Source organism: Loxodonta africana, chromosome 10, assembly GCF_030014295.1.
Source record: "Loxodonta africana isolate mLoxAfr1 chromosome 10, mLoxAfr1.hap2, whole genome shotgun sequence".
Taxonomy (NCBI): Eukaryota; Metazoa; Chordata; class Mammalia; order Proboscidea; family Elephantidae; genus Loxodonta; species Loxodonta africana.
Genome location: NC_087351.1, coordinates 116,870,043 through 116,890,586, shown reverse-complemented (window position 1 = coordinate 116,890,586; position 20,544 = coordinate 116,870,043). Strand labels below are relative to the sequence as shown.

The following is a 20,544-nucleotide window of genomic DNA, read 5'->3' as shown; positions in this document are numbered from 1 at the left end:
ATACCTACTGAAAAATAAGTAACAGATGTACACCTTAGCAAAAGAAATCACGACCCCTTTAAGCATCTAAGGTGCCCGTGGCAGCTGTACTTGGAGAATGTCCTGAGGCACCCCTTAACCATTGCCACTGAGTCAATTCCAGCTCAAAATGACCCTATAGGACAGGGTAGAACTGCCCCAAAGGCTTTCTTTCCTAGGTTGTAATCTTTATGGGAGCAGACTGCAGACAGCTTTGTCCCTCAGAGCAGCTGGTGGGTTCAAACTGCTGACCTTTCAGTTAGCAGCCAAGTTATTAACCACCAGGCCACCAGGCTCCTTGATAGCAACCACGCTGGATCAGAAATTCTTCCGTTTCTTTGTTCTCTTTACGAGGTAGTACAGTAAGCATGAAACTGGTGGTGAATAATGGGTGAGAACATTGTTCTTTAGTACTTTTGAGGTATTCCTGAGCATGTCCTTTTGACTTCCATATCCTCCACATAAAACTCAAGCCGGTTGCCATGGAGTTGATTCCAACTCACGGCGACCCTACAGGACAGAATAGAACTGCCCCATAAGGTTTCCAAGGAGCAGCTGGTGCATTCGAGCTGCCGATCTCTTGGTTAGCGATCGAGCTGTTAACCACTTTGCCACCATGGCTCCATTCCCCACATGAACGCAACTCAAACCCAAACCCGTTGCCATCGAGTTGATTCTGACTCACAGTGACCCTACAGGACAGAGTAGAACTGCCCTGTATGGTTTCCAAGGAGCACCTGTGGATTCAAACTGCTGACCTTTTGGTTAGCAGCCAAGCTCCTACCCACATCCCCCATATAAAAATATAGTGGATGCTTATTAAATATCTGCTGGATGAATGGACATGAATGGTCACTCTCTGGTTAGGGAGCAGACGCTCTCGGCATGATGTGATAGCAACCAAGATGCCAGGATGGGGAAGGGACTCTGAAGTCCACTCTTGACGAGGAGGGAGTGTCAGCCTGCAGGACCTAGAGACTTTTGAAAAGGCACATTCCTGGAATAGACAACACTGGGTCTGGTTACAGACTGTTCCCAGTTCACTTTGTTCCTCATTCTCCTTTTCAGCCTATCAAGATTTGTATTCTTGGTCCTCCTGCTGTGGGAAAATCCAGCATTGCTGTGGAATTGTGCAAGTACTACAAGCTGCACCACATTAAATTGAAGGATGTCATTTCTGAGGCCATAGCAAAACTGGTAATACGTTCAGCTACTTTATTTGGAATTTTTATTTAAAGAAAAAATCCTTTTCTCAGTCTCGTAATAAAGAAACAAGTCATTTTACATGCCGGTCTACAAAGAGGTTTATGATTTTAATTGGATTCTGTTGCTGGCCGCCGTTATAAAAACACAGAACCCCACAGAGCTTTCCACTTTGGGATGGAAGCATCTTTTGTGGTCTTTGGAGTTGTGTGTCTCCAGCTATTATTCAAATTCTATTTTGCATTTTGGATATGCATTGACTGGAACATTTTAAAGTTTTTTATTCTTTCTTTTTTATTGTGATTAAAAAAAAATATATATATATAAAAGAAAACATTTGGCATTTCAACATTTTTTACCTGTACAATTCAGTGACATTAATTATGTTCTCCATGAACCACTCTCCATTTGCAAGTTTTTTCCTCACTCTAGCTGAAGCTCTGTGCCCATTAGGGTTTTTTATTCTCGATGTGTGTTTCCCAGGGTATTATCAGAACGCTATCTACTGATGACTTGTTATCATCTTGTTGTGAATGGTAGATCCTGAGGTACACATCCATAATTATTATCGAGTCTTGTTTTTATAAAATGCATTTCCTCCAAGTAAGGTACAACAACCTTTATCTACCAAAGAGTTAAATCATAATCAGCTCTGGCATTAACACCCGTAAAAAACCTGTGGCCTTTGAGTGGATTCCAATCACAGTAACCCTATAGGACAGAGTACAACTGCCCCGTAGAGTTTCCAAAGAGCACCTTGTGGATTTGAACTGCTGACCTTTTGGTTAGCAGCCGTAGCTCTTAACCAGTACACCACCAGGGTTTCCTGGCATTAGCACAGAAATGTATTATTCTCCTAAAATTGAGTAAGAGAAACCTGATGGTCTTCATCCGTCTTTGTAGATACACACATCCTGAAAACCTTTGTGTGGCAGCTGTCACTGAACACTGTCTCAGTTATCTAGTGCTGCTGTAACAGAAGTACCGCAAGTGATGGCTTTATTTTCTCACAGTTTAGGAGGCTACCCCAACACCCAGTGCTCTCGAGTCGATTCCAACTTATAGCGACCCTATAGGACACTACAAGTCCTAATTCAGGGTGCCAACTCTAGGGGAAGGCTTTCTGTCTCTGTCGGGTCTAGGAGAAGGTCCTTGTCTCTTCTCAGCTTCTGCTCCTGAGCATGACATCTGCCTTCCCCCATCTCTGCTTCCTTGCTTCTCTATGCTTCATCTACTCTTTTATGTCTCAAAAGAGATTGATTTAAGATACACCCTGTACTAATACTGCCTCATTAACATAACAGAGACAACCCATTTCCAAATGGGATTATAACCAGAGGTGTAGGGGTTAGAATTTACAACACATATTTTTGGGGGACACAATTCAATCTATAATGGGTACCTTCCCTTTTTGGGTACCAGCCTTTTCCCAGGCTCACTGGCCAGGTGATTTGTGAGTAGTGAATTAGTGTAGCGCGTCCTCTGATTTGAATATCCCTGCGGCATGTAGGAGGCGATCGTCTCACCTAAGGAAGGAAAGGAAGAAGAAGAAGAAGGTGAAGAGGAGGAAGAAGAGGAGAGCGTAGAAGACGCGCAGGAACTCTTAGACGGCATCAAGGAAAGCATGGAGCAGAACGCAGGTAATGTCACACGCACAGGTAAGGCGCGCACAGGTAAGGTGTGCACAGGTAAGGCGTGCAGGTAATGCCATGTGCACAGGTAACAAACGCGAAGGAGTGGGCTGGTCTCGTTGATGGTGGCTATTTGTTCTGGTTTTAAAAGAATCACCTGGTTACTATCAAAAGAAAAGTATAGAAATTACAATAACAGCAAACAATTATCCTTCATCGTCCTACCTCCTGGAGAATATCACTGATGGGAGAACTTTCTAAGTTAAAAAAATAAAAAAGGTCAAATTTGTGTTCATAAATATTTCATAAACATCAAAAAATCATTAATTAAAGGTCAAAAGACAAACCAGGAAAAAAAATTACCACCAATTGTAACAGAGTTAATATCCTCATTATATAAAATGCACAGGTAAATTCATAAGAAAATCATCAAATCCTTAATAGAAAAGTGGACAAGAGGTACCAATAATTTATAGAGAAAGAAATTCAAGGAAATGGAAAAATATTCTTAACTGACTTGGTAATTGTAACCAGACTGTCGAACAAACCAATCACAGCAAGGTGTCACTTTAAACTCAAGCTCTGTATTCATTCTTTCCCCACCCTTGGGTGAAATTTCAGGCTGGTTCCGTTGCAACTCCTAGCCAGTAAATGAGTAGCCAGCCCCTCTGCTCATTCGTGCTCAAAGAAACCCATTCCAGCCAATCGAATAACCACCAACCTGGGTGGGGCCCGAGCTGCCTTTACGGGAACCTACTTCCCAGCAGGAAAGCACAGTCAATAGCAGTTATTAGAAAAATAAAACCATTTCATTTTTATCCTCAGCCACCTGAGATCCTCCATCAAACTGGCTATACTACTGTATATATAATCAATAGTTTGAACTCTTATCCAATACAGTAAAACCTGACAAAGCTGGAACCTGCGTAAGGAGGAAACCTGTCAGAGAAACAAAAACCAAAAACCCATTGCTGTCGAGTCAATTCTGACTCACAGCGACCTATAGGACAGAGTAGAACTGCCCCATAGGGTTTCCAAGGAGCTCCTGGTGGATTCAAACTGTCGACCTTTTGTTTAACAGCTGTAGCTCTTAACTACTACGCCACAGGGTTTCCTATCAGAGAAGGAAAACGCAAATATTTCCCACTAAAATGAGTGCTAGAAGAGTGGTAAGACTGCACCCTGCAAAGGCAGAAAACCTGGGAGAACCTGAAAAACAAGGCAGCACTGTCGAGTTATGGCTCTCAGGGCTTTCATCATGTAAAACTTCTTTTCTTGACTTCCTCTCAACTATGTCTGCCTTCTAAGTTTTCTGGGGCTGCCATAACAAATGACTACAAACTTGGTGGCTTAAAACAACAGAAATTTATTCCCTCACAGTCCTGGAGCCCCGAACTTTGAAACCAAGGTGTCAGCAGGACCAGGTCCCCCCTGAAGGCTCTAGGGGAGGATCTTTGCCTGTCTCTTCAGCTCCTGGTGGCCCCAGGCATTCCTTGGCTTGTGGCCGCATCACTCCAGTCTCTGCCTCCGTTGTCATGTGGCATCTCCTCTGTGTATCTTCTTATAAGGACCCCAGACACTGGATTTAAGTCCTATCCTAAACCTGGGAAGTTTTCATCTCAAGATTTTTAACTGATTACATCTGCAAAGACCCCATTTCCAAATAATGTCACATTCTGAGGTTCTAGGTGGACATGAATTTGGGGGGGACACTGTTCAACCCACTACAGCTTCTTTCCTCTTACTTACTCCTCCTTTCTTGCTGGGGGCTATTTCTGACCGTGCAGGGTTGGGCTGAGGGCAGCAGGGACTAGGGGAGAAAGACAGGCCTCTGCTGGACCTCCACAGAGCCTACCACTGAGGACCACCCAACAGCAGCTCCCTGTGGGCAGAGCTTTGCACTGCTCTCCCATCTCAGGTCTTCTGGTGCCCCAGTGTTTGACCCTCCAGATAACACTCTTCCCAGCTAGAATGGGAGCCTAGTTTTCCCTCCTATCCTCGTCCCCAACCCCCAAGATATCGGCATGGCCTGCATTCCACTCAAGGAGTGCTCAGGTGTCTAGGGCTGTTTGACGGTGGCTGGCTTGAGGGTCCAGTATGGTCCCAGGTCCTTTCTACTTAAGCTTGTTTCTCCCTGTCCCACTTCAAGGACACTGGTCCCTTCCTCTGGAGTCCAGATTCCCCCTCCACCTCCTTCTCCTACCCCCAAGCCATTCTGAGCTAGTTTCTGTCTCCACTTAAGCTGGCCAATTATCTGCGTGTAGTTTCTGCTTTAGTGTGGGCTGGGCAGGGAGGAAATGGAATTTGGGATCCCGGAGGGAAAGGCTGGTAGAGAGGAACACTTTGAGATCTACCGTGCCTCTGCCTTGCCCGCGAGGCATCAGGGAGTTCCTGGGTCTGGCTTTGGAGGGTCCTGATAGAGCTCTGGCTCCAGCCTTTTTGGGGAGGGAAAAAATACCCAAGAAAAGAAGACATCCCTTTGTGAGGCCATATATGGAAGGAAATCTGGTAAGGTCCTGTTGGGTGGGGACGGGCTAGGATTCCCAGGAATCCGCAGATGTGTTTGGAGCTATATACACAAACCTGCGGCTGAGGTGGAAGACCCGATAAATGTGCCGCCCCCTAGAGGAGAGACAAGAACTTCAAGCATTCAGGCCAACTCGGCCTGTTGCCTTCGAGTTGACTCATAGCCACCCTATAGGACAGAGTAGAACCACCCCATAGGGTTTCCAAGGCTGTAGTCTTTACCGAAGGAGACCTGGTGGCCCAGTGGTTAAGAGCTTGGCTGCTAAAAAAAGGTTGGCAGTTTGAATCCACCAGCTGCTCCTTGGAGTTCTCCAAGTCCAAGAAGAGACTGTCTTTGGCAGGAGACTCTGTTCTTCCCCAAGGTACAAGAGAGGCCAAACTGGTTTGGCAGCCTTTGATAGGAGGGATGTAAGAGGGGGGCTGGAAGGAGCAGAGGAAATGGTCTCTGAGGAGAAGGGAATGTCTTCCCATAAAAACCATCCCTTTCGACTCCTTTCCTCCACTCAGCACTCCTAGCCACCCACCCACTCCTCTCCTCCACCCAGCACTCCTAGCCACCTAGCCACCCACCCACTCCTTTCCTCCATCACTCCTAGTCACCTAGCCACCCACCCACTCTTCTCCTCCACGCAGCACCCCTAGCCGCCTAGCCACTCACCTGCTCCCACAATGCTGGAAGAGCCCATTCAATCCCCTCTGACCTTAGGAAGAGATTTTTGCCTCCCTCAAGTTTTTTTGAAAATACTTCCTATTCATATTTACCTGAAACTGGAACATGGACCTTGGTTATGTTTGAACAAAGTAAGACCTTTGAACCCACGGCACAGACATACGTAGCCATTCCAGAGCACGAGGACACAGAGATTAGCTCACGTTTCCCTCACATGACCCAGCGTGTTATTCTGTGATTCCAGTGACCCCAGCAAGACAGTGTTGTTCACAGACCACAGTGGGGCACCTCCGTGCCCTGCTCACAATCCCACCCCCACCGGCCCGACTCAGCAGCCAGAATAAGCGCTTCCTGCTCAACCATAAAAAAAATGGAGGGCACTAATTACAGGTTCTTTTTGCTCATTGTATGTATCTCAAGAGCTTTGTAGAATTAGTGAATCTAGGCAACTGGTTTCCGGGTGATCACTGCCCTAGTCCTTCTGTGAGTTTGTAAATAAAAATGGGGGGGGGCTATAGATGTATCAACTTCATAGTGTATCTGCTGCGTGTGCATTATCTTAAAATCTTGGTGTGCAGTTATCTATTTTTAAACTGTTTTAATAATTATAAATGTAGGTTAAAATTAACATTTGAAAATACTGTGTTGTTCTTAGATGCCATCAAGTTGGCTCCAGCTCACAGCGACCCTGTGTACAACAGAACGAAACACTGCCCGGTCCTGCGCCATCCTCACAATCGTTGTTATGCTTGAGCCCATTGTTGCAGCCACTGTGTCAATCCATCTCGTTGAGGGTCTTCATCTTTTTTGCTGACCCTCTACTTTACCAAGTATTAAGTCCTTCTCCAGGGACTGGTCCCTCCTGATAACATGTCCAAAGTATGTGAGACATAGTCTTGCCATTCTTGCTTCTAAGGAGCATTCTGGTTATACTTCTTCCAAGACAGATTTGTTCGTTCTTTAAAACACTACCAGCATTTAAAAGATGCACTTAAAATTAATAATATTAAATCCTCTCCTCTGAAAAAAAGCAATGGGGCATTTTAGAAACCACCCAGTAGGCTGTGCTCATTCATTCAAAGGAGAAGTGACAGTCTTCTGCCATGGAGCTCAACACTGCTCCTGAGTGTGTCTCTAGGAGGTCACAGCTCTTTAGAGAAAGTCGCTCGGGCACGGCCCTTTGAGTATTCAGTAATGCCTCTAATTACCATAACCACCCTGTCTGTCAGTTTGTTGTATCGTGGTGGCTGGCATGTTGCTTTGATGGTGGAAACTCTGCCACTGGTATTTCAAAGCCAGTAGGATCACCCATGGTGGGCAAGTTTCAGTGGAGCCTACAGACTAAGACAGACTAGGAAGAAGGACCTGCTGGTCTACTTGTGAAAATTGTTGCTGTTGCTGTTGTGTGCTGTAAAGTTGCTTCTGACTCATGGTGGCCCTACAGGTCAGAGTAGAACTGCCCCACAGGGCTTCCAAGGCTGTAATCTTTACGGGAGCAGATTGCCAGGTCTTTTCTCCCTCAGAGTGGCTGGTGGTTTCCAACCGCCTGACCTTTCAGTTAACAGCTGAGTGCTTAACCATTGTGCCGCTGGGGCTGAAGATTAGCCGATGAAAATCTGTGTATCACAACAGAATGTCGTCCGATGTAGTGCAGGAAGACGAGCCCCCGGGTTGGAAGACAATCAGAACGCGCAGTGGCCACAACGATGGACTTGAGCATCAGAAGGATCTGAAGGTGGTGGAGGACCTGGCAGCATTCCATTCTGTTACACATGAGGTCACCACGCATCAGAGCCAACTCAGAGGGCAACTAACAGCAACAATGGTCGTGAACTGCTGCTTGCTGCCCTTTCTTGCCTGCAGGACGAAGCAGAAACGAACGGAAAAACTCAGGGCCTGAAACAAACAAGGGCCCCGTGGAAGGGGCCACAGCAGATCTCTGAGGGCTTTTACTTACACAGCGGAGCCTTTGAGGAGTCGCAGACGCTGCGTAAACGAAGCAGTCTTTGACGTTCAGCGGACCCCTTGACGTTTTTAAATTGGGCTTTATTTATTTATTGCCACTGTGAACCTGACTGAGAAGTAACGTAAAGTCATTTCTGGAGGTTTCATTATGTCAAATTATACCTTTGGTTATTTTTTGTTGCTGCCATAATATTTAAAATTCTGAAAGACGCAATTATTTTCTCAGTCACTTCCTGCCTAATGATTCCTGTGACGATGAAAAGTAGTAGAAAGGAGAGTTGTTTTAATTAGATCCTCTTATTGCCGTTAAGTGGTGAGAAAAAGAGGAATGTGAGGCCCAAAGCTACTTATTTTGCATAATAGGCCCACTGCGAAAGAAACCAAAAGTCTGCCACATGCCCTGAAAATGGCTTCAGAGATCAGTTTCTCAGACTCGCCAACTTATGTTCCCGCCACGGACAGGTTCAGCAGCGTGAGGACAGGGCTCTGCCTTCACTGTAGCGGAGCAGTGATTCCGATGACGTTCTGATGAACGCTGCGGGGAGCTATATCACGTTGACATTTGACTACTGTGGGGATTTTAGTACAAACGCCTCCTCTTTGGCCGCCCCAAGCAATTCCAAGACCCCAGTGTCTGGGGCCCCAGACTGAGCTGTCCCATGGGGCCACAGGAGGAAGTGCCAATTGGAAAAGACGGAACAGGAGAGCCAAATCTTTCCTGCAGCTTTAAATAAATCAGTCCCTCCGAGGCTCAGATCAAGCTTGCCTTTTAATCAAAATCAGCAAAAATGTATTGAGCAGGTACTATTAACAAATTATGTGCTGGCAACATAATGCAGGAATATTACCTCCCTTCATTCTGGCCACAGTAGCATTAGCTCTCAGGTATTATGGTTATAGGTCCCTGGGTGGCACAAGAGGTTTGCACTCAACTACCAGCCTAAAGCTTGGTGGTTTCAACCCACCCAGAGGCACTGCAGAAGAAGAAAGGTGGTTTGAATCCACCTAGAGGCACCACAAAAGAAAGATTACACCTTCTGTAAAGATTGTTGTTGTTGTTTTTAGATGCCATTGAGTCGGTTCTGACTCATAGTGACCCTGTGCACAACAGGACAAAACACTGCCCAGTCCTGCACCATCCTCACAATTGTTGTTATGCTTGAGCTCACTGTTGCAGCTACTGTATCAGTCCACCTCGTTGAGGGTCTTCCTCTTTTCCGCTGACCCTGTACTTTACCAAGCATGATGTCCTTCTCCAGGGACTGATCACTCGTGACAACATGTCCAAAGTGTGTAAGACGCAGTCTCACCATCCTTGCTTCTAAGGATCATTCTGGTTGCACTTCTTCCAAGACAGATTTGTTCATTCTTTTGGCAGTCCGTGGTGTATTCAATATTCTTCGCCAACAACACAATTCAAAGGCATCAGTTCTTCTTTGGTCTTCCTTATTCATTGTCCAGCTTTCACATGCATATGATGTGATTGAAAATACCATGGCTTGGGTCAGGCGCACCTTAGTCTTCAAGGTGACATCGTTGCTTTTCAACACTTTAAAGAGGTCCTTTGCAGCAGATTTGCCCAATGCAATGCGTCGTTTGATTTCTTGACTGCTGCTTCCATGGGTATTGATTGTGGATCCAAGTAAAATGAAATCCTTGACAACTTCAATCTTTTCTCCATTTATCATGATGTTGCTCATTGGTCCAGTTGTAAGGATTTTTGTTTTCTTTATGTTGAGGCGTAATCCATACTGAAGGCTGTGGTCTTTGATCTTCATCAGTAAGTGCTTCAAGTCTTCTTCACTTTCAGCAAGCAAGGTTGTAGCATCTGCGTAACGCAGGTTGTTAATGAGTCTTCCTCCAATCCCGATGCCCCGTCCTTCTTCATATAGTCCAGCTTCTCGGATTATTTGCCCAGCATACAGATTGAATAGGTATGGTGAAAGGATACAACCCTGACGCACACCTTTCCTGACTTTAAACCACTCAGTATCCCCTTGTTCTGTCTGAACAGCTGCCTCTTGATCTGTGTACAGGTTCCTCCTGAGCACAACTAAGTGTTCTGAAATTCCCATTCTTCACAATATTATCCATAATTTGTTATGATCCATACAGTCAAATGCCTTTGCATAGTCAATAAAACACAGGTAAACCTCCTTCTGGTATTCTCTGCTTTCAGCCAGGATCCATCTGACATCAGCAATGATATCCCTGGTTCCACATCCTCTTCTGAAACCGGCCTGAAATTCGGGCAGTTCCCTGTTGATATACTGCTGCGGCCATTTTTTAATGATCTTCAGCAAAATTTTGCTTGTGTGTGATATTAATGATAAAAAAAAAAAAAGAAAAAAAATCGTTCTATAATTTACACATTCGGTTGGATCACCTTTCTTGGGAATAGGCATGAATATGGATCTCTTCCACTCAGTTGGCCAGGAAGCTGTCTTCCATATTTCTTGGCACAGACGAGTGAGCACCTCCAGCGCTGCATCCGTTTGTTGAAACATCTCAGTTCATATTCTGTCAATTCCTGGAGCCTTGTTTTTCGCCAATGCCTTCAGAGCAGCTTGGACTTCTTCCTTCAATACTATTGGTTCCTTACCATATGCCGCCTCTTGAAATGGTTGAACATTAACTAATTCTTTTTGGTATAATGACTCTGTGTATTGCTTCCATCTTCTTTTGATGCTTCCTGCGTCATTTAATATTTTCCCCATAGAATCCTTCACTATTGCAACTCAAGGCTTGAATTTTTTCCTTAGGTCTTTCAGCTTGAGAAACACTGAGCATGTTCTTCCCTTTTGGTTTTCTATCTCCAGCTCTTTACACATGTTATTGTAATAATTTACTTTGTCTTCTTGAGCCGCCCTTTGAAATCTTCTGTTCAGTTCTTTCACTTCATCGTTTCTTCCTTTCACTTTAGCTGCTCCACGTTCGTGAGCAAGTTTCAGAGTTTCCTCTGACATCCATCTTGGTCTTCTCTTTCTTTCCTGTCTTTTCAGTGACCTCTTGCTTTCTTCATGTATGATGTCCTTGATGTCATTCCACAACTTATCTGGTCTTTGGTCACCAGTGTTCAATGCGTCAAATCTATTCTTCAGATGGTCTCTAAATTCAGGTGGGATATACTCAAGATCGTATTTTGTCTCTCGTGGACTTGCTCTGGTTTTCTTCAGTTTCAGCTTGGACTTGCATATGAGCAGTTGATGGTCTGTTCCACAGTCAGCCTCTGACCTTGTTCTGACTGATGATATTGAGCTTTTCCATTGTCTCTTTCCACAGATGTAGTCAATTTGGCTTCTGTGTGTTCCATCTGGTGAGGTCCACGTGTATAGTCACCGTATATGTTGGTTAAAGAAGGTATTTGCAATGAAGAAGTCGTTGGTCTTGCAAAATTCTATCATTCGATCTCCAGCATTGTTTCTATCACCAAGGCCATATTTTCCAACTACGGATCCTTTTTCTTTGTTTCCAACTTTCACATTCCAATCACCAGTAATTATCAACGCATCCTGATTCCATGTTCAATCAATTTCAGACTGCAGCAGCGGATAAAAATCTTTAATTTCTTCATTTTTGGCCTTAGTGGTTGGTGTGTAAATTTGAACTTGTCTTCCTTGTAGGTGTATGGATATTATCCTACCACTGACAGCGTTGTGCTTCAGGTTAGATCTTGAAATGTTCGGTAAAGATTACAGCCGAGAAAACCCTGTGAAGCAGTTGTGCTGTGTAATACATGGGTCACCATGAGTTGGAATCAACTCAGCAGCAGCTAACAACCACAACAACATGAAGATTTTAGAGATTTAATATCAAAACAGAAGTAAAAACCCTTCAGGCAGGTGGGAAAACTCTGGAATTTCTTCACTTCCTCCTCATTCAGCTTCACCCAAAAGTTAGGCTCACAGGAGGATTTGAAAGACTAGACATCAGCCGGTGCTTCTGTTCTTTCTTATAGGCAAGCTCATTGACGTCTCCGGCTTTATCGTGCATTGAGATTTTAATGTGACGCCTTCAAACGACCAAACCACGTATTTTTTACATGAAGGGCCAAGTAAGGGATTTTCACTGGCAGCTTTGACTACACGACAAGTTCCGAGACCACCTTAGTACGTGACCCCATGCGGAATGTGACTGCACGGTAATATGTTTTTTCTCTTTTTTAGGTCGACTAGAAGATCAATACATAATTAGATTTGTGAAAGAAAAGCTAAAATCTATGCCTTGTAGGAATCAAGGGTACATTTTGGATGGATTCCCAAAGACCTATGATCAAGCAAAAGACTTGTTCAATCGTAAGTTTTTTTTTTTTACAGGTGTGCAACTTATTAATGATATTTACAGTAATTGGTTAATAATTACAATAATTGGTTATGGGTAGGATTCCATAGAATCCTACCCATCAGCAGTGTGGTATTCCCATCACTGTTAAGCCCCCTTCTCCCCTTCCCTCCCACCCCTGGTAACCGCTAATAAACTTTGATCTTTATATATTTGCCTTGTCTTTTTATGTAAGTGAGGTCATACAATATTTGTCCTTTTGTAATTGGCTAATTTCACGTAGCATAATGTCTTCAGGCTCCATCCATGCTGGAGCCTGTATCAAGACTTCATTTCTTCTACTGGCTAAGTAGTATTCCATTGTCCCACATTCTGTTTATCTGCTCATCTGTGGGTAGACATTTAGGTTGTTTCCACCTTTTGGCAATTGTGAATACGCTGCTATAAACGTTGGCGTACAAGTCTCTGAGTCTCTGCTTTCAAGTCCTTTGGATATATACCAAGGAGTGGAATTGCTGGGTCAAATGGTCATTCTCTTTTTAGTTTTTTTTAGGAACCCTCAGACTGTTTTCCACAACAGCTGTGCTACTTTTTTTTTTTTTTTTAAATCTTAGTCATCCTGTTATTGTTAGGTGCTGTGGAGTCATTTCTAGTTCATAGTGCTTTTTTTTTTTAGTGCTAGTGGGAGTGAAATGGTATCTCGTGGTTTTGATTTGCATCTCTCTGATGGCCAATGATGCTGAGCGTCTTTTTATGTGTTTGGTGGCCATTGGATTGTCCTCTCTGGTGAAATGTCTATTCAAGTCCTTTGCCCATTTTATGGTTGGGTTATTGTCTTTTCGTTGTTAAGTTGTCAAAGTTTTATATATATTTCATTTATTAGATTCTTGTTGGATATGTGGTTTCCACAGATATTCTCCCAGTTGGTAGCTTGTCTTTCCACTTTTTTGGTAAAATCTTTCGATGAACAAAAGTTTTAATTTTTATGAGGTTCCATTGATTTGTTGTCTTTTGCTGTTTGTGCTTTTGTTATTGCATTAGACAACCCACTGTTAAAAGCTGGGCCTGCAAGCACTGCTCCTGGATTTTCTTCTAAGAGTTTTACGGTTTTAGTTTGCACGTTTAGGTCCTTAATCCGTTTTGAATTTGTCTCAGTGTGTTGTGTGAGGCAGGATCCTGTTTCATTTTTCTGCGTGTGGAAATCCAGTTCTTCCAGCACCATGTATTGAAGAGATTCTTCTTTCTCATTAAATGGACTTCGCACCCTTGTCAAAAATTAGTTGACCATAGATGTTTATTCCTAGACTATTCATAGGGTTTATTCCTAGACTCAGTACCATTCCATTGGTCTATGTGTCTATTGTTGTACCAGTACCAGGCTGTTTTGATTACTGTAGCTGTATAGTATGTTCTAAAATCAGGAAGTATGAGTCCTCCTACTTTGTTCTCTTTCAGTTTTGTTTTAGCTATTCAGGGCCTCTTGCCATTCTATACAAAGTTGAGGATTATTTTTTCTATTTCTGTACAGAAGGCTGTTGGAATTTTGATCAGATTTTGTTGACTCTGTAGCTCCCTTTGGGTAGTATTGACATCTTAACAATATAAAGTCTTCTGTCCATCAACATGGAACATCTTTCCATTTAAGTCTTCTTTAATTTCTTTCGGCAGCATTTTATAGTTTCATTACATAAGTCTTTCACGTCCTTGTTTAGATTTATTCCTGGGTATTTTATTCCCTTAGCTGCTATTGTAAATAGAATTGTTTCCCTAATTTCCCTTTCAGATTTCTTATTGCTGGTGTATAGAAATGCAATTGATTTTTGCTTGTTGACCTTGTACCCTACAACTTGGCTAAATTGCTCTATTAGCTCTAGTTTTCTTGTGAACTCTTTGAGATTTTTTATGGATAGGATCATATCATCCATGAATAGAGATAATTTTACTTTTTCTTTTCCAATCTGGATACCTCTTATTTCTTTTTATTGTCTTACTGCTCTCGCCAGGACTGCAAATACAGTATTGAATAGAAGTGGTGAGAGCGGGCACCCTTTGTCTCGTTCCCAATTTCAAGGGGAAAGCTCTCAGTCTTTCTCCATGAAGTGTAATGTTGGTTGTTGGCTTTTCATATATACCCTGAATAACACTGAGGAATTTCCTTTCTATTCCAATCTTCTTTAGGGTTTTTATCAAGAAAGGGTGTTAGATTTTATCAAATGCTTTTCTGCCCCCATAGGGATGATCATGTGGTCCTTTTCCTTTGTTCTATTGATGTGGTGTATCACATTAACTGATTTTCTAATGTTTAACCATGCCTGCATTTCTGGAATAATGCCCACTTGTTCATGGTATATGACTCTTTTAATATGCTCTTGGATTCTTTTTGTTAGTATTTTGTTGAGAATTTTTGCACCTATATTCATAAGAGATATTGGTAGTTTTTTGTTTTTTTTCTTGTGGTATCTGTCTAGTTTGGGTATCAGAGTTATGTTTGCTCATAGAATGAGTTAGGAAGCATTCCTTCCTTTTCTATCTTTTGGAAGAGTTTAAACAGTATTGGTGTCAGTTTGTCTCTAAATGTTTGGTAGAGCTCCCCAGTGAAACCGTCTGGTCCAGGACTTTTTGTCGTTGTTGTTAGGAGGTTTTTGATCACTGATTATATCTCTTCACTTGTTACAGGGCTGTTGAGACTTTCTATTTCCTCTTGAGTCAGTTTGGGTAGGTTGTGTGCTTCTAAGAATTTGTCCATTTTATCTAGTTTATTCAATTTGTTTCTGTACAGTTGTTCATAATATTCTGTTATAATTCTCTTTATTTCACTTGGGCCAGTTGCAATGTCCCCTTTCATTTTTTTATTTTGGTTATTTGCATCTTTTCTTTGTCAATTTTATTGATCTTTTCAAAGAACCAACCTCTGGTTTTATGCTTTCTGTTGTTATTCTGTTTTTGATTTATTTATTTCTGCTGTGATTTATGCTTAGTTTGCTCTTTTGTTTCTGAAGTTGTCAAGTTAGGCTGTTGGTTCGAGATCCTTCTTTTTTCATGTAGGCATTTATTGCTATGAGTTTCCCTCTGAGTACAGCCTTTGCTGCATCCCATAAGTTTTGGTATGTTCTGCTTTCATTTTCATTTGACTCTAAGGAATTTATTATTTCTCCTTTCGTTTCTTCCTTGACCCATTGGTAGTTGAATAGTGTGTTATTTAATTTCCATATGTTTGTGTATTTTCCAGGTTTTCTGTTACTGGTTTCTAGCTTCACTCCATTTTGGCCAAAGAAAATACTTTGTATAATTTTAATCTTTTTGAATGTATCAAGACTTGCTTTGTGACCTAAAATGTGGTCTGTCCTGGAGAATGATCCATGTGCTCTGGAGTAGAATGTATGTGCTGTTTTTAGGTGGAACGTCATATGTATGTCTGTTAAGTCTAGTTGGTTTATAGTGTCATTCAAGTCCTCCGTTTCCTTGCTGATCTTCTTTCTAGATGTTCTGTCCAATATTAAAAGTGGTGTATTGAAGTCTCCAACTATTATTGTAGTGATATTTCTCTCTTCAATTCTACAGCATTTGCTTTATATATTTAAGTGCCCTGATATTGGGTGCGTATATATTTATAATTGTTAAATCTGTTGATTAATTGACCCTTTGTCACTATATAACGTCCATCTTTATCTCTTCTGACAGATTTTGTCTTAACACCCCAGATCTTTTTTGGTTATTATTTGCATGGAATATTTTTTCCATGCTTCCACTTACAACCTATTTGTGTCCTTGAGCTTAAGATGTGTCTCTTGTAAACAACATATGGTTGGCTCATGTTTTTTAATCCATTCTGCCACTATCTGCCTTTTGATTGGAGTGTTTAGTCCCTTTACATTCTTGATCATAAGTTTGAGTGTTCCCTTTGAGTGTTTATATCCAGATAAAGGAGCCCTGGTGGCTAGCGGTTAAGTGCTTTGCTGCTATGAAAGGTTAGCAGTTTGAACCCACCAGCCACTCCATGGGAGAAAGATGTAGCAGTCTGCTTCGGAAAGATTATGGCCTCAGAAACCCTATGGGGCAGTTCTACTCTGTCTTATAGGGTCTCTGTGATTTGGAATCAACTCAACAGCAGTGGATTTTGTTTTGGTTTTATGTCCAGGTAAGGTAAAATTTTGTTCTTCAAGGAAATGGTCGCTCAATTAAAACCAACAAAAAACTATTTCTCAAATACGTGCTTTCCTATTTATGGCCATGACCTACTTTCATTAGGGACTGCTTGTTAAGGTATTTGAATTTTTTTGTAAGATATGCATAGTAAACCAGACCCATTGCCATTGAGTCGATTCTGACTTATACCGACTCTATAGGCCAGAGTAGAACTCCCCGTAGGGCTTCCAAGGCTGTCATCTTTACAGAAGCAGACCACCACATCTCTCTCCCATGGAGCAGCTGGTGGGTTTGAACTGCTAACCTCTTGGTTAGCAGCCAAGCACTTAACCACTGCACTACCAGGTCTGCAATATGTATGTATGTTAATAAACATGGCAACGTGTATTTTGCTTTTCTTTTATTAGAAGAAGATGAGGAGGAAGAAGAAGAAATCAGAGGCAAAATGTTTCCCTTTGATAAATTAATCATACCTGGTAAGTTTAGATGATTTCTCCAAGGTTGTATTTAAAGGAATGCTATTCAGTATCTTTTTGGCACCAAAACAGTCCTTCTGAGTTTAATAAAATAGATGGTCCTATTTTTAGGAAAATGACTGTAGATGATACACTCAGACACGAACGACAAAGTAGAGAACCTGTTGGAGGCGAGTATCAGGGATCTGGAAGTCCTTGCACGTATAAAAATCCCTTCGAGAACATCCACTTCTGCTGTTCTCATGCATAGCAAAGCAAAGCGTCCACGGATGCTGCAACTTCTGAGTCGGCTGACAAGGCCGCCAGGACTGGCTTAGCACAGCTCCTTCTGTTTCAGGCGCTGGCCGTGCCACCGTCTTCCTCAGGAGGGGTTCGGCAGCCTGCGTTGAGACTGGGCAGGTAAAGGCCTTTTCAGTTAGGCCACTGCACAGAGGTTTCACAAAGCGCTCCTGAAAGCAAAGCGTAAACAACTTGTTCCACACAACAAGATTTGCCAACTGACCCAACAGGTATTTCTTGTGACCTTGCCATGAACTTAAAAAGAAGTCGTTTTTATCAGTTTGCAGGAGGCTGAATCACAGGGGATAATTTTGTGTTGTATGGGAAATACAGGAACAACTGTTTTCCGCAACTTAGTACAGTCATAACTTGGAAGTGCCTGCTGACTTGTGTCAAAGTCCCCAACAGAGTCAGTAGTTTGTGGCTGTAATCATCTTCTCCTCTTGGTCCAGGCACAGCTTGCAGAGAAACTTCTGGAAGCACTGAGACCACCAAATAACAGTCCTTCTCAGGGCTGGGTGTTTATTGCCTGCCTGAGGGCTCTGGAATCTGTGGCAGAGATAGGAAATGCCAAAGAGATGGGTTGCTTCTGATCTCCCGTTAATTTAGATATACATCTTCAGAAAAAGCTAAAAAAAATAAATAAAGCAGACGATTCTAGATAACGAGGTACATGACAGTTGATGAGAGGCGAACACTTCGGGCAATGTCCGTAGCAAACCCCACGGTGAAGCCTAATGCTCTTGCCAAAGCAGTTGGATAAAACTCAGCTCAAGGAACAGTGTGTCAGCGACCAGGCACCGCACAGGAAGATGAGACAGGTGTGAGCGCACGGGGAGATGAGACAGGTGTGAGCGCACGGGGAGGTGAGGCAGGTGTGAGCGCACGGGGAGGTGAGGCAGGTGTGAGCGCACGGGGAGGTGAGGCAGGTGTGAGCGCATGGGGAGATGAGACAGGTGTGAGCACGTGGAACTCTCCCACAGCCCTGCGAGGCCACAACACCCACGTCTGCTGAGACAGGTGTGAGCACATGGAACTCTCCCACAGCCCTGCGAGGCCACAACACCCACGTCTGCTGGATCCAGAGGCTGAAGCTCAGAGACTTACCCAAATGCCCTCTGCTGGCAGATGCCAGGGCTTCAGTCCGAACTATTCCCACTCCCCTGCCTCCAAAACAACAGACTCAGTGAAACCCATCCATAAGATAAGGAAGTGGAAACACAGAGGTAAAATGATGCGTGCTTGTTAATCAATCACCTTCCACTGGGCTGCCCTGTCTTCCTTGGACGCGGTCCAAGCCTGTCTACAATGTACGTGGAATGTTTTGTCGGTTTTTAGTAGATTACCCTTTTTCCAGAAATTGTCTTTCTCTCTTCCTTAGAGAAAGCGCATCCATGCTTGATTTGAGTGATGAAACACTCCGACTATGGTATCCAGTCCTAGCTGGTGGTGTCCCTCCCTGATAGACCATTGTATTTTACAGCTTCTGTTAGACAGTCTCCAGTTTGGTTCCCTTCAGGTCTCTTAGTGGAAGGAGACAAGTTTGAAGTTGCACTTACATGACAAATGTGGAAAAATCCATTAAAACATAGATTTTCACGTGATTCCTGATAGGCAAAGACAGTGACCTCTTTTTTGGGTGTAACCTGCCTGAGCAGAAATCTATTACTTGCCGCCCACAGTTAGCCAGTTCAGCAGCAGTAGACATTCAGGGTAATTATCTTCAGGGGCTGCAGGAGCTGGAAGTTCTCTCTGAATCGTAAAATAGAAAGGACTTTTTATTTCTTTCTATATATGTCATTCTAGTGGGAAGTATATTTCATCATATTAAAATTCTTTAAAAATTAGAAAACCATGTATGTCACTCATTATCCACAATATTGAGTGAACTGGAATCTTCAATCTCCCAATCACTCTGGAAAAAACACTAGAATATTTGAAACTCCTAAATTATTAACAGGATTATTAAGCTTTCATCTAGATACCTGATGTCATGGGCAACGTCCAGTGAATTTATTGACGGATTTTAGATTTAAGTATTATACCAGTATTTTGTAATACAGCATCTCCCTTCCTTTTCAAAATGTAACTGCTTATGAAAACGTAATGGTCCAGGATGAGCAAAACTAAAATCTGACAGAACAGGGGGACTGTCAGATGATGATTAAGAATTTATTCAAGATTTTATTCCATAAAGTCTCCATGAGTTGGAGCTGACTCAGTTTAAACTTGTTGTTGTTAGATGCTGTCAAGTCACTTCCAACTCACAGCGACCCTGTGTACAATAGAACAAAAGGCTGTCCGGTCCTGCGCCATCCTTACAGTTGTTGTTATGCTTGAGCTCATTGTTGCAGCCACTGTGTCAGTTCATCTCATTGAGGGTCTTCTTCTTTTTGATGACACTCTACTTTACCAAGCATGACGTCCTTCTCCAGAGACTGATCCCTTCTGATAACATGTTCAAAGTATGTGAGATGTAGTCTCGCCATCCTTGCTTCTAAGGAACATTCTGTCTGTACTTCTTCCAAGACAGTTTTGTTCTATCTTTGGGCAATTCATGGTATATTCAATATTCTTTGCCAACGCCATAATTCAAAGGTGTCAGTTCTCCTTCGGTTTTCCTTATTCATTCATATTCATGCTTTTGCATGCATATGAGGCGATTGAAAACAACCTGGCTTGGGTCTGGCACATCTTGGTCTTCAAGGAGACACCTTTACTTTTTAACACTTTAAAGAGGCTTTTTGCAGCAGACTTGCCCAATGCAGGGCATCTTTTGATTTTTTGACTGCTGCTTCCGTGGGCATTGATTGTGGACTCAAGTAAAATGAAATCCCTGACAACTTCAATCGTTTCTTTGTTTATCATGATGTTGCTTATTAGTCCAGTTGTGAGCATTTTTGTTTTCTTTATGTTGAGGTGTAATGCATACTCAAGGCTGTGGCCTTTGATCTTCATCAGTAAGTGCTTCAAGCCGTCTTCACTTCCAGCAAGCAAGGTTGTGTCATCTGCATAACGTAGGTTGTTAATGAGTCCTCCTCCAATCCTGATGCCCCGTTCTTCTTCATATAGTCCAGCTTCTTGGATTATTTGCCCAGCATACAAGTTGACTAACTATGGTGAAAGGATACAACCCTGATGCACACCTTTCCTGACTTTAAACCACAAAATATTCTCTTGTTCTGTTTGAATGACTGCCTCTCGATCTATGTACACGTTCCTCATGAGCACAATTAAGTGTTCTGGAATTCCCATTCTTCACAGTGTTATCCATAATTTGTTATGATCCACACAGTCAAATGCCTTTGCATAATCAATAAAACACAGGTAAACATTTTTCTGGTATTCT

At 42.7% G+C, this 20,544-nt stretch overlaps 1 protein-coding gene across 1 annotated transcript in view; it reads left to right on the top strand.

Annotated features, from left to right (window-relative positions):
- AK7 (adenylate kinase 7) overlaps positions 1-20,544 on the top strand; it is a 74,754-nt gene that overhangs the window by 43,154 nt on the left and 11,056 nt on the right. The window contains exons 11-14 of the mRNA XM_003408632.4: positions 1,087-1,215; positions 2,732-2,861; positions 12,180-12,308; positions 16,848-16,916. Of these exons, the coding sequence (XP_003408680.1) occupies positions 1,087-1,215; positions 2,732-2,861; positions 12,180-12,308; positions 16,848-16,916 (457 nt within the window). The remainder of the gene's footprint in view (positions 1-1,086; positions 1,216-2,731; positions 2,862-12,179; positions 12,309-16,847; positions 16,917-20,544) is intronic.